Genomic DNA, 11,950 nt, shown 5'->3' on the forward strand with positions numbered 1-11,950 from the left:
TCTGTGTCTGTTTAATGGGTGAATGGAGTGTAAAAAGGCGGCTTGAGAGGTTGCCCGACCAAAATAGATTCAGTAACAATACCAACATGTAATTGCTTTTACTTTGTCTAGGCTTTATCTACTCCAGGTCCAGTTGCAGCTGTATTTTTCAGTGTACAATCTCCCCATTCCCCAAACTCTGAAAAAACTTTGAAAACACATTAGCCTAACACTGATGTCTGCCGATGTCCAAACCAGCTGGCTGCGCCTGTCAGAGCATCCAGGGTCAGTTCTTTAGTGCGGGGGGGGGCCGAATCAGGGCCAACCATCCCCCAGGACTGCCAAATGTACGGAGCCTCTCTTTCTCTCTCTGCCGATAATGGACGAGGCGAGTGGCTATGTCACCCCCGCTCCTCCCTCCTGTTCTTCCTCCACCTGCCCATCTCTTGATGCTGTCACTCTGTCACTGGCATGCTCACAGGTCATTACTCTCCGGCGTTTGAGACTGGACTGTAAAGTGGCGAAGGATTAGAAACAGCTGGGGCCGGGGTAGGAAATGTCTTGCGCTTGCCGTGTTTTCTCCCCCCACCATCCTTAGACCCTGGATGTGATTCATATCCCCAAATATTCCTGAGACGTTTTCACACACAATATTTTAGGATCACGTGTGGTTCAGACACACACACACACACACACACACACACACACACACACACACACCAATCTCTTAGAAAGCCCAGCAACACCCATGAGCATCTGTGTAATACCTCAAGCGTCACGATAAAGCCAACATCAAAACACGTCCCCAAATCAATCAGGTAACGTCGGCCATTTTAAGCGCAACCACAATGATTTGCAGCAACAAACGACTCACTTATACGATTTAATTCCCTCTCCGCTGCACCATGGCACATTAGCCAGACTTGGGCCCCGGGGACTATCTTAACTCCCTCTTGAGTTTTTCTTCACTCCTTTTTTCCTCTGTATAAATGAAAAACAAATGGCCTATCAGGGGAAGAGAGGCGGGGGAGCGTTGGTCACACCTCGTAGCCATGTCGACTTAATGGGTTGAATAACCTATTTACTTTAGAGCAGCCAGGCAACAACTGTCTTGTCAATGCTCGGCTGGGGAAGATGTGAGCTGTCAGGCGGACTAGAGTTTACTCTCTCCGCGATGTCATTGTCCCAAAAAATGAAGAAGAAAAACAGCATAATATTCAAATTAGACATCTCCCCTCAGCAGTCTTTCCATGTGGTTACGTTTATAAAGCATGTGTTGCTATCTGACCTGAATAGAGGAGCTCAAACTGAAACAGTAGCCATACATTTTCCTTCCTTCTTTCTTTTTAAACTTTTTTTGGGCTCTAATGTGAAAATGTGCCAATGAGAGTATTAATGAAGAGGCCTGTCTTTCAGTGCCTTCTGATTTTAGCACAGTGTGCTAAGCTAATGGCAGTAATTGAAGTTAGCTGCGCTCCTCTCCGACAAAGTTACCTGGCAAATGTACCCGACTCTAAGTCACACAGGGGGGCAGGTGCACCACGATTGCAGTACCAGCAGAGAGCCACACTTTAGACCAGACCACTGCAGCTAGAGCTATTCTCCTCCACCCGCTGCCTCTGCACCACCACTTTGATTACGCTCCAAGCCAAAACGGTCAGCTCTGCTGTGGCCAAGGGGATAGCAATGAAGGTCAAGGGGTTTGCCCCTTGGTCTGGTCCCTGTGTAGCCAGGGAGCTTCTTAGGTCTCCTCACCACTGAGACAGGGCACCTCTCTCAGCGTGAATCTGTCACTCATTCTCTACCAATGGAGAGTAATCATTCTCATCATAGGTGAATGGTCTTGCACAGCAGATAGTGGTGCACTGGGGTATGAAGGGTATATGTTAGGCCTGGATACAGAATAGAAAAATGTTTGAGTGAAAACCCCAGATGTAGTTTTAGGTAATTACTGTTGTAAAATAACTCAGTTCCAGCTGTAGATGAAATGGTGATTCTAACTAGGCCTGTTATCTGTTTATACATAATCATTTATCCTCATGAAGATATTATGTCAAAGGTGCATCATGGTTTACATCTGTCAAGATGGATGAGCCACTAAAATATTTAGCTGAAGTCATCAATTGCCAACGCGGCTCAAAACGAGTCAATACCAAGTCAACCTCCCAGCACTGATTGTTTCCCACACAGGCTATTGTGTCTCTTAAGGGGGCCAATATCAAGTTTGTCATCTTTGTTTTGTCTTTAGTGCCGGGGTCGGGCGCACGGGCTGTTTCATCGTAATCGACGCCATGATGGAGCGCATCAAGCATGAGAAGACGGTGGACATCTACGGCCACGTGACGCTGATGCGCGCCCAGCGGAACTACATGGTGCAGACAGAGGACCAGTACGTGTTCATCCACGACGCGCTCCAGGAGGCCGTCACCTGCGGCACCACCGAAGTGCCTGCCCGAAACCTCTACGCCTACATCCAGAAGCTGACCGGGATCGAGGGTGGAGAGAACGTCTCAGGCATGGAGCTGGAGTTCAAGGTAAGCCGCTTTGTGCCTTATTATTGGCCTTGAATTTAATTTCAAATTCTTTGTCGATAATTAGAAAAGTCCACACACAAATTACCGTTATTTTAAGGGGGGAAAATTCAGTTCAGTGCAAGCTAGTTGTAAAAGTAGCTTGCACAGGAGTCTTACATGAGTAAGCATGCAGTTTATTGCAAAAATATATTGCAAAAGGAATAGCTAAACTGATAAAGCAGCATTGCACGCTACAGACAAACAGCCAACATAAAGACATTGGACTGGATGCTAACCAAAGAGCAATGTGTCCAGCTCATATCCTGCTTTTGTTCCAAAGGCCCATGCCGACGAAAGAGGCACTGGCTACATAAAGAAAAGAAGAAGAAAAAACGTACTAGCAAGCACCAGTCCCTTTTTATGTCCAATTTTGTCTGATCCCATGGGAGGTTTTACAGAAAACTTAAATGTATTGTATTTACCGAAAGTCAGAGGGTGGTTAGATATTTTTTCATGTAAAAACCTCAGGCCTGTTGCCCCCGCCATCCTCCCCAACTCCCCCAGCTGCAAGTCACGTCCTGGCCCTGGCGTCATTGATTGGCCAATCTCAGTACCACCACTCACAGACACTTTTCCAATTCCCATTAGCCCAGCGAGACAGCGTGGGGCCTGTGGTTTCCCACATTCCAGTTAGTTGCCTTCCTTTTGTAACCCGACTTGGGTTAAGTCCCCCCCTTTGGTTACCCCTTTCCCCTTTCCGTTCCACCCTTATGGTTATAAGAGGGGTAGTTTTACAGCAAAATGTCAAACACAGGTTTTCCCCCATGACTAGGACAGTTGCCAGAGGGGGCTTAGAACATACACCCTGCATTTACAATGAGCGGGCTCCAATACCAACCCACCCACCCGTCATAGTCAGCCAATCTGCAGTGTGTTATATGTGCTGTATGTAAAGCCTGTTTGCCTTGCTTGTCACGCACCTACTTCCCTTGGCCAATGATGAATGGTGATACCCCTAAGAGATGTGAAACAGGTTACCCCTGGCCCTGTCCACGTCGGGCTTGCCGCAGCATCCATTTTCATGTTCATCACAAAATAAAACATTTTGCCCCTCACTGCAAATCTGAGCGCAACAGTAATCCACTTGGTTCCCCTTACACACCTAATGTTAACATTAAATATGTAAGTACTGTAGATGCTGTAAACAGCGTAGCCTTTTTCCGTTCAGAATTGTTGGCAGCCAAGAACCCATGATCTTCCAAAGGCCTCCCCTCACTTTGGTAGCATGTGATTATTAATAACGTTCACGTCTTTATATTAAACAAACCCCCTGTTTTTTATGTCAACCACAAGCCAGGCACTGGGGAAATAAATGGAAGAGAGCTGCGTTCGCCAGCATTCACATAACCGCAGTGCTTCTTATCTACCTCTCTGTAGCGTTTAGCCAACACTAAAGCCCATACGTCGCGATTCATCAGTGCCAATCTCCCCTGCAACAAGTTCAAGAACCGCCTTGTGAACATAATGCCATACGAGTCCACACGAGTGTGTCTTCAGCCAATCCGAGGGGTGGAGGGCTCCGACTACATCAATGCCAGTTTCATTGATGGATACAGGTGAGCTTTCATCTCTGTTGACCAAGATAGTTGAATAAAGGACTCAAATGGTAGTCCACTTTTACCATGTATTCTGTGTTACTTAAGAGAGCATATTGTTTTATGTCCACAGGCAACAGAAAGCCTATATTGCCACACAAGGGCCTCTAGCAGAGACCACGGAGGACTTCTGGAGGATGCTCTGGGAGCACAACTCCACAATCGTGGTCATGTTAACGAAGCTCAGAGAAATGGGCAGGGTATGTTATGCAAAATGATGTTGTCTCTGTGCACTCTGTTTCCTGTGCTAATCAAATGTTGCTGCTTCTTTAACAATACATACAACAATTTTGCTACTTCAACTTCTCCTTTCTATGTAGTTCTTGAACTATGCAAAATAAATTGAATTCAGACCAACAATGACACGTGCAACCACAATCTGTAAGATATCCAGGCACTCTGCTGGAGTTTCAGTGTACCGTACAAGGTAGTATATCGCTCATGGAGTTTGTTTCTGTTGTTTTTCCACCGCTGCAGGAAAAATGCCACCAGTATTGGCCAGCAGAGAGGTCGGCCAGATACCAGTACTTTGTGGTGGACCCCATGGCTGAGTACAACATGCCCCAGTACATCCTGAGAGAGTTCAAAGTGACTGACGCCAGGGTAAGTGCTGTACTGTAATACAGCCCTCATTTACTGTCTAAACAGTCATTGAGATTTGACAGTGCTAGAAAGCGTTCCCGACTTTGTACTTTTTGTCCAAATATATCAGATTCGTTGTTTACAGTGTGGAGTTTGGTCAAACGGAAAATCTGTCTACTTTGAAGTCTTTGTCTTTGAACAACTGTGTCTCTGTTTGATGATAAAAACAGAGACAACATTTTTGGAGCCATTTGATTTTAACAGTTCAGATTGAGACATTGTTGACAGCATCAGTTGGCTGACTCCTACTGTTTTTGTTTTTTTACTGTGCAGTAGTCTTAAAGCCAGCATCTGGGCCCAAGAATCACCAAACTTGATGATTTAAAAGGAATATATGCACAAATATATGAGGGAATTATGACATGTGTCAATGGTGTAAAAACAAATACTGCTTCTGGCAGCTTTGAGCCGCTGGGAGTTTTTAATTCCATCAAAGGCTTACACTGATAAATGGTGCAGGCTTCTCCTTTGTAGTGTGTGTTATACTGGGACCTGAATAGGATTACTTCCCCTTATCAAGGGGATACAATATCACTTAAGTAATGCACACCCTCAAAGACGTCATTTCAAGAGCCTGCCGAACACAGGCACATCAAAGTACTTAGTGTCTTTAGTATTCATATATTAATACATTCAGGTGAAAATGACATATCTTTAGTAACAAACGCCTGTCTGGTGCTTAAAACTGTGCGCCTCTGTGCACCCTGATTTGCTAACAACTGGTATCTTCAATAGAAACGCACACACAAGCCTGTGTCATTACTGAGACATATTGAGATAGTCAGTTTTCCTTTTTTTCCTTCACTATCTTCCGACTTGGCCTGTTTGTCAAGTGCATTAGACGGGTTGCCTTGACTTCATCACTTGCACTTTGTCATTTTTCCATATCTTTGGTGTGACGTTCCATTCAAGTGTGCACACTGTATTCTCTCTCCCTATTTTCCAGGACGGACAGTCACGGACGGTCAGGCAGTTTCAGTTTACAGACTGGCCCGAGCAAGGAGTGCCAAAATCGGGAGAGGGCTTCATCGATTTTATCGGCCAAGTGCATAAAACAAAAGAACAGTTTGGTCAAGATGGGCCTATCTCAGTCCATTGTAGGTAAGGATCATATTTTATGTTCAACTGAGTTTTATATCATGCACAGATGGTAAGCAAGTACAATAAAAGATCACAAGATTTAATGGTATTTAAAAGATTTAGCTCGACTTGCAACGGAAATAGTGATGCTTTACTTTGATCCTACTAGGATAAAAGATAAGATCAAAGATCTGTCCAGATATTAAATTAGCTCCCAGACACCCCACAGCAGAGTCCTCTGACATACCATGGCAGGTGGGGGAAATAAATAAATAAATAAATAGAAACAGTCTAGAGAACAAAGACAAATAACAACAGTCTAGTTTTGACTGTGTTGTTTTGTCTGGTCATGCCTGTTTTTTTCCGGTCACGTGTGGTTTTGTCAGGTCTTGTTGTCAACAGCTTGGAGGTTCTCAGACTGTTTATTTAGTGATTGATCATCTTTCTCGCAGTGCGGGCGTGGGTAGGACCGGAGTCTTCATCACCCTCAGCATCGTATTAGAGCGGATGAGGTACGAGGGCGTGGTGGATATTTTCCAGACGGTGAAAATGCTCCGGACACAGAGACCGGCCATGGTGCAGACAGAGGTGAGATGCCCTGTATACTGTACTCTCCACACCTCTCACCTTATGGAGGTCGACCAAGCATGATACATAACCGACTGACCTAGCTGCCACTATATACAGTGCCTTCGGAAAGTATTCAGACTCCTTGACTTTTTCCACATTTTGTTGCATTACAGCCTTATTCTAAAATATATTACATCGTTTTTTCCCCTCAACAATCTACATACAATACCCCATAATGACAAAGCAAAAATACGTTTTTAAACATTTTTGCAAATGTATTACAAATAAAAAACTGATATCACATTTACATACGTATTCAGACCCTTTACCCAGTATTTTGCTGAAGCACCTTTGGCAGCAATTACAGCATCGAGTCTTCTTGGGTGTGACACTACATGCTTGGCACACCTGTATTTGGGGAGTTTTTCTCATTATTCTCTGCAGATCCTCCCAAGCTCTGTCAGGTTGAATGGGGAGCGTTGTTGTACAGCTATTTTCAGGTCTCTCCAGAGATGTTCGATACGGTTCAAGTCTGGGCTCTGGCATGGCCACTCAAGGACATTCAGAGACTTGTCCTGAAGCCACTCCTGCGTCGTCTTGGCTGTTTGCCTACGGCCGTTGGAAGGTGAACTCTCGTCCTGTTGGGAGGTGAACCTTCGCCCTAGTCTGAGGTCCTGAGCGCTCTGGAGCAGGTTTTCATCACGGATCTCTCTGTACTTTGCTCTTTTCATCTTTCGCTCGATCCTGACCAGTCTCCCAGTACTTGCCGCTGAAAAACATCCCTACAGCATGATGCTGCAACCACTATGCTTCACCGTAGGGATGGTGCTAGGTTTCCTCCAGATGTGATGCTTGGCATTCAGGCCAAAAAGTTTCATCTTGGTTTCATCAGACCAGAGAATCTTGTTTCTCATGGTCTGACAGTCTTTAGGTGCCTTTTACTGAGGAGTGGCTTCCATCTGGCCACTCTACCAGAAAGGCCTGATTGGTGGAGTGCTGCACAGATGGTTGTCCATCTGGAAGTTTCTCCCATCTCTACAGAGAACTCTAGAGTTCTGTCAAGGTGACCATTGGGGTATTGGTCACCTCCCTGACCAAAGCCCCTTCTCCGCCGATTGCTCAGTTTGGCCGGGCGGCCAACTCCAGAAGAGGCTTGGTTTTTCCAAACTTCTTCTATTTAAGAATGATGGATGCCACTGTATTCTTGGGGACCTTCAATACTGCAGAAATGTTTTGGCACCCTTCCCCAGATCTGTGCCTCAACACAATCCTGTCTCGGAGCTCTACGATCCAATCATTTTAATTTACCACAAGTGGACTCCAATCAATTTGTAGAAACATCTCAAGGATGATCAATGGAAACAGGATGCTCCTGAGCTCAATTTCGAGTCTCATAGCAAAGTGTCTGAATACTTATATATGTTTTTTCTGTTTTATACATTTGCTAAAATGTCTAAAACTGTTTTCGCTTTATCATTATGGAGTATTGTGTAGATTGCTGAGTTTTTATTTTATTTCATCCATTTTAGAATAAGGCTGTAACATAACAAAATGTGGAGAAAGTCAAGGGGTCTGATTGCTTTCTGAAGGCACTGTATTGTTAACTGTTAGGCAGGTAGCAAAACACAGCATTATATGGGATGTTTTCTGTATTTTGAAAGTTACATATGTTGAAAACTTGATTCCCTACGCGCAAAGAAAATGTCAACAATGGACTAATGAAACAAATACCAAAATATAGTTTTTGGGTGGGATTTTCCTTTAAAAGCAGGAATCTTCTACTCTGTGGTGATTCAAGTAAGTTTTTTTCTAAGCTTATTTATCAAATTTCCGAGCAGCAGCAAATCAAAATGTGACAGTTGCAGACAGAGAAAAAAGAGAATGATAGAGGCCAGTGAAACTAAAGAGAGACAAAAAAGAAAAGAGCACTAGACAGACAGAAAAATTTTCCTGGTTGGAAAATAGTGACAAACAGTTTGAACTAATGTCACATTTTCTTTCTCTCCTTTCTCCTCAGGATCAATACCAGTTCTGTTACAGAGCTGGCTTGGAATACCTTGGGAGCTTTGACCACTATGCTACGTAAGAGTCCCTGTCCCGGAGGAAAAGCAGAAGGCCCTTGGACAACCCCAGCGAGCCTCTCTTCTGAGCCATAATTTCCTGTTTGAGAAAGTACTTCTTAACTCCTAGCTAAAGACTCAATTAAGTGTTGGATGTGAGACACAAAAATGTCAAAAAATTTATAAAGATGATTCCTGGAGGACCAAGTGTTTCCCAAAACCCATGGAACTCACCCTGACGTGGGAAAGAGAGAGGGAATCCTGACTGTTGAAGCATCTTATGGAATATTTTTTATTCTTCTGTTGCTTCAAGGATTCGTCTTGGGTTCAAATAACTGAAAGAAACATAAACAAAAAAATAACAGAACGTACTATTACATCGACAAGTAATGCATCATATTACAAACCATAGGAAAGGCAAATGGAGGCACAGAGAATGGCTTAAAACTCGATGCACATTGTAAAGAGACATTTCTGTTCCACAATCAAACTACGCAGAGACAACTACCCATCAAAAAAGAAGACACCAGTGCTTGGTCCAATATGAAAAACAGGACACAGCTAAAGTAATAATTAATAATATACCCAGTTTCCTGTCACAACGTTCATCATTTAAACAATCGGGGGGGAAGTGGGAATGTTTAAAGATATATGAAACAAATAAAACCTATTGATTTCGTTTTTTACTATACAGCTGAGATGTGCTTAATTTTGAACCATGTGAAATTTGATTTCCTTTTTTTAACAAAACAATCACTCGACAAAGTGAATCAAACAAAGTACTTGCGTAATCGTTCATTTTTTTCCTTCCGAGTTGTATTTTTTAAAGCTGTAGAACTTTTCTAATGTATGCACCGTCATGCAGAGAAAGTCTTCGCTCATTTCGGTTTTCTTGCTAATTTTTCTTTATGAATGTTTCTCGCACTTTGTGCAGTCCTGTATTCACACTACCAAATGTTGACTTTGTTACGGGGTTTTTAGTTTAGTTTTTTAGTTTTGTCTTATTTGTCCATGATCACATACACAATAACCTACTTACACCCATGTAATAAACTGGGGCTTTGTGGAATCAACAGGGATGAGCAAAGTATGAAGTTGCTGCTACCGATTATCTTAGTTCTTCCATGTTAGAATGATGGTAAAAGATGAGCACCTGATGGATAAAATACATGAAATTATATATACATATTTATGTTATATAAGATGACAGATATATACATTATATATGATTAATACATTTGCATAACCTATAACATATGTATATTGAAATAAAGTACATAATTTATGGCTATATATGAAACAAAAGGAGTGTATATGAAAGCTTATACAATGAGATTTCTATACTTTGGGGGAAATTAAGATATTTTTCACTGGAATGCACATCAGTAGGACAAAAACGCATTCTGATTCAGTGCATATTTTCTTGTGCAATAAATAGGTGTATTATAGATAGGGTTCATGTGGATACTTTGTTAGACATCATGACAATGTTGTTCCCGTGGTGAGGCTTGTTGGGAACGTCACGTATCACCAGTGTATATAGATACGCTCATACAGTCTGTAGTTCCATAGCAGTGCAGGGGGGTCCCTTAGACTAAGTCAATGCTCCATACAATAGGGCAAGGTACATAGATGTAACTTTCATCTGGAGGTTTTCAAACGCTCAATGGCATAACATGTTTTCATTTAGCATTTAGAGTGCCTTATATTTATACCTGTTTTTTATAACGTTCATTTAACACATTATTGTATTCTTTGAGAAGTCCGTGCATATAGAACATATAACAAACTGTATATTACATTTTTACCTTAAGTATTCATTTGTCACTTAATATGAAATTATATATGCAAATACGTACATGGCAAGGCCCTATTTTCATTTTCTGTTGCCTTAATGTGGCTTAGTAAAAAGAATAAAACATTGAAGACTCCCATGTCGTTCACTGATACCTTCGCAGAAAGTCGATGTGCATTTGCAACAAACTAGGACTATTCAGTTTATTAAGACTATTAGTGAGTCAATGCCACATGCCTGTTGTCAACAAAGACCATGGGAAAGATCATGAGAATATTTGCAGAGTCAATGAGCTTTCCTGACTGTTCAAATAGGGCCACATGTTTGACACTCCTTGTATAGACGAAGTGTATAGACACTCAGCCAAAGGATCCCTTCACTATGCCTTAGGCTTGAAAGTATTCAACTGATACATTTATTTACAGTTATAAACAGTTGCGGAAAGATACAAACTGTTGGAACAGGTTAGTGTTACAACTCTGACAATCCTTAAATGTGTGTTACGTCTGCTATCGTGGAGGACTTACTTCTACGGTTTTCGGGGTGGAGGACACAAAATATTTTGGACCCCTCTTTTATTTGACCCTCTTTGATGGCTTTGTGGATGTGCATTCCAGGTGCTTTCTTTCCCTTTTTATTTCATGTAGCTAAATTGTTTCATTTTTTGGATCTGTTGCTTTATATATATACCCAACCTTTCAAAAGTTTGGGGTCACTTTGAAATGTCCTTGATTTTGAAAGAAAAGCACATTTTTGTCTATTAAAATAACATAAAATTGACTGGCTCTAACCAACGTCAACAGTGAAGAGGCATCCCTTCTAGGCAGAGTTGCAAAGATTTGTTTTTATTTCAGACTGGCCAATAAAAAGAAAAGATTAAACTGGGCAAAAGAACACAGACACTGGACAGAAGAGACTGGTGTTTCGCGGGTAATATTTAATGAAGCTGCCAGTTGAGGACTTGTGAGGTGTCTGTTTCTCAAACTAGACATTCTAATGTACTTGTCCTCTTGCTCTGTTGTGCACCGGGGGCCTCCCTCTCCTCTTTCTATTCTGGTTAGAGACAGTTTGCGCTGTTCTGTGAAGGGAGTAGTACACAGCGTTGTACGAGATCTTCAGTTTCTTGACAATTTCTCGCATGGAATAGCCTTCATTTCTCAGAACAAGAATAGACTGACAAGTTTCAGAAGAAAGGTCTTTGTTTCTGGCAATTTTGAGCCTGTAATCGAACCCACAAATGCTGATGCTCCAGATACTCAACTAGTCTAAAGAAGGTCAGTTTTATTGCTTCTTTATCAGGACAACGGTTTTCAGCTTGCTAACATAATTGCAAAAGGGTTTTCTAATGATCAATTAGCCTTTTAAAATGATAAACTTGGATTAGCTAACACAATGTGCCATTGGAATACAGGAGTGATGGTTGCTGATAATGGGCCTCTGTACACCTCTGTAGATATTCCATTAAACATCAGCCGTTTCCAGCTACAAAATTCATTTACAACATTAACAATGTCTACACTGTATTTCTAATCAATTTGATGTTATTTTAAAAATGGCTTTTCTTTCAAAAACAAGGACATTTCTCGGTGACCCCAAACTTTTGAACAGTAGTGTATTTATATATAATAAAACATTATAAAAGTGCTTTTATTATTT

The 11,950-nt window shown here is 42.0% G+C and overlaps 1 protein-coding gene across 32 annotated transcripts in view; it reads left to right on the plus strand.

The window, feature by feature from the left end:
• The window catches only part of LOC112259973 (receptor-type tyrosine-protein phosphatase delta), a 600,208-nt gene extending 589,778 nt beyond the window's left edge, over positions 1 to 10,430 (plus strand). For all 32 annotated transcript variants that reach the window (XM_024434700.2, XM_042328371.1, XM_042328363.1 and 29 more), the window contains 7 exons: positions 2,228 to 2,513; positions 3,930 to 4,108; positions 4,221 to 4,347; positions 4,625 to 4,750; positions 5,736 to 5,890; positions 6,322 to 6,457; positions 8,457 to 10,430. In XM_024434700.2, coding sequence (XP_024290468.1) covers positions 2,228 to 2,513; positions 3,930 to 4,108; positions 4,221 to 4,347; positions 4,625 to 4,750; positions 5,736 to 5,890; positions 6,322 to 6,457; positions 8,457 to 8,525 — 1,078 coding nt within the window. In that variant the 3' untranslated portion in view covers positions 8,526 to 10,430. The remainder of the gene's footprint in view (positions 1 to 2,227; positions 2,514 to 3,929; positions 4,109 to 4,220; positions 4,348 to 4,624; positions 4,751 to 5,735; positions 5,891 to 6,321; positions 6,458 to 8,456) is intronic.
• Positions 10,431 to 11,950: the final 1,520 nt, after the last annotated feature.

The sequence above is a fragment of the Oncorhynchus tshawytscha genome, linkage group LG10, assembly GCF_018296145.1.
Source record: "Oncorhynchus tshawytscha isolate Ot180627B linkage group LG10, Otsh_v2.0, whole genome shotgun sequence".
NCBI lineage: Eukaryota > Metazoa > Chordata > Actinopteri > Salmoniformes > Salmonidae > Oncorhynchus > Oncorhynchus tshawytscha.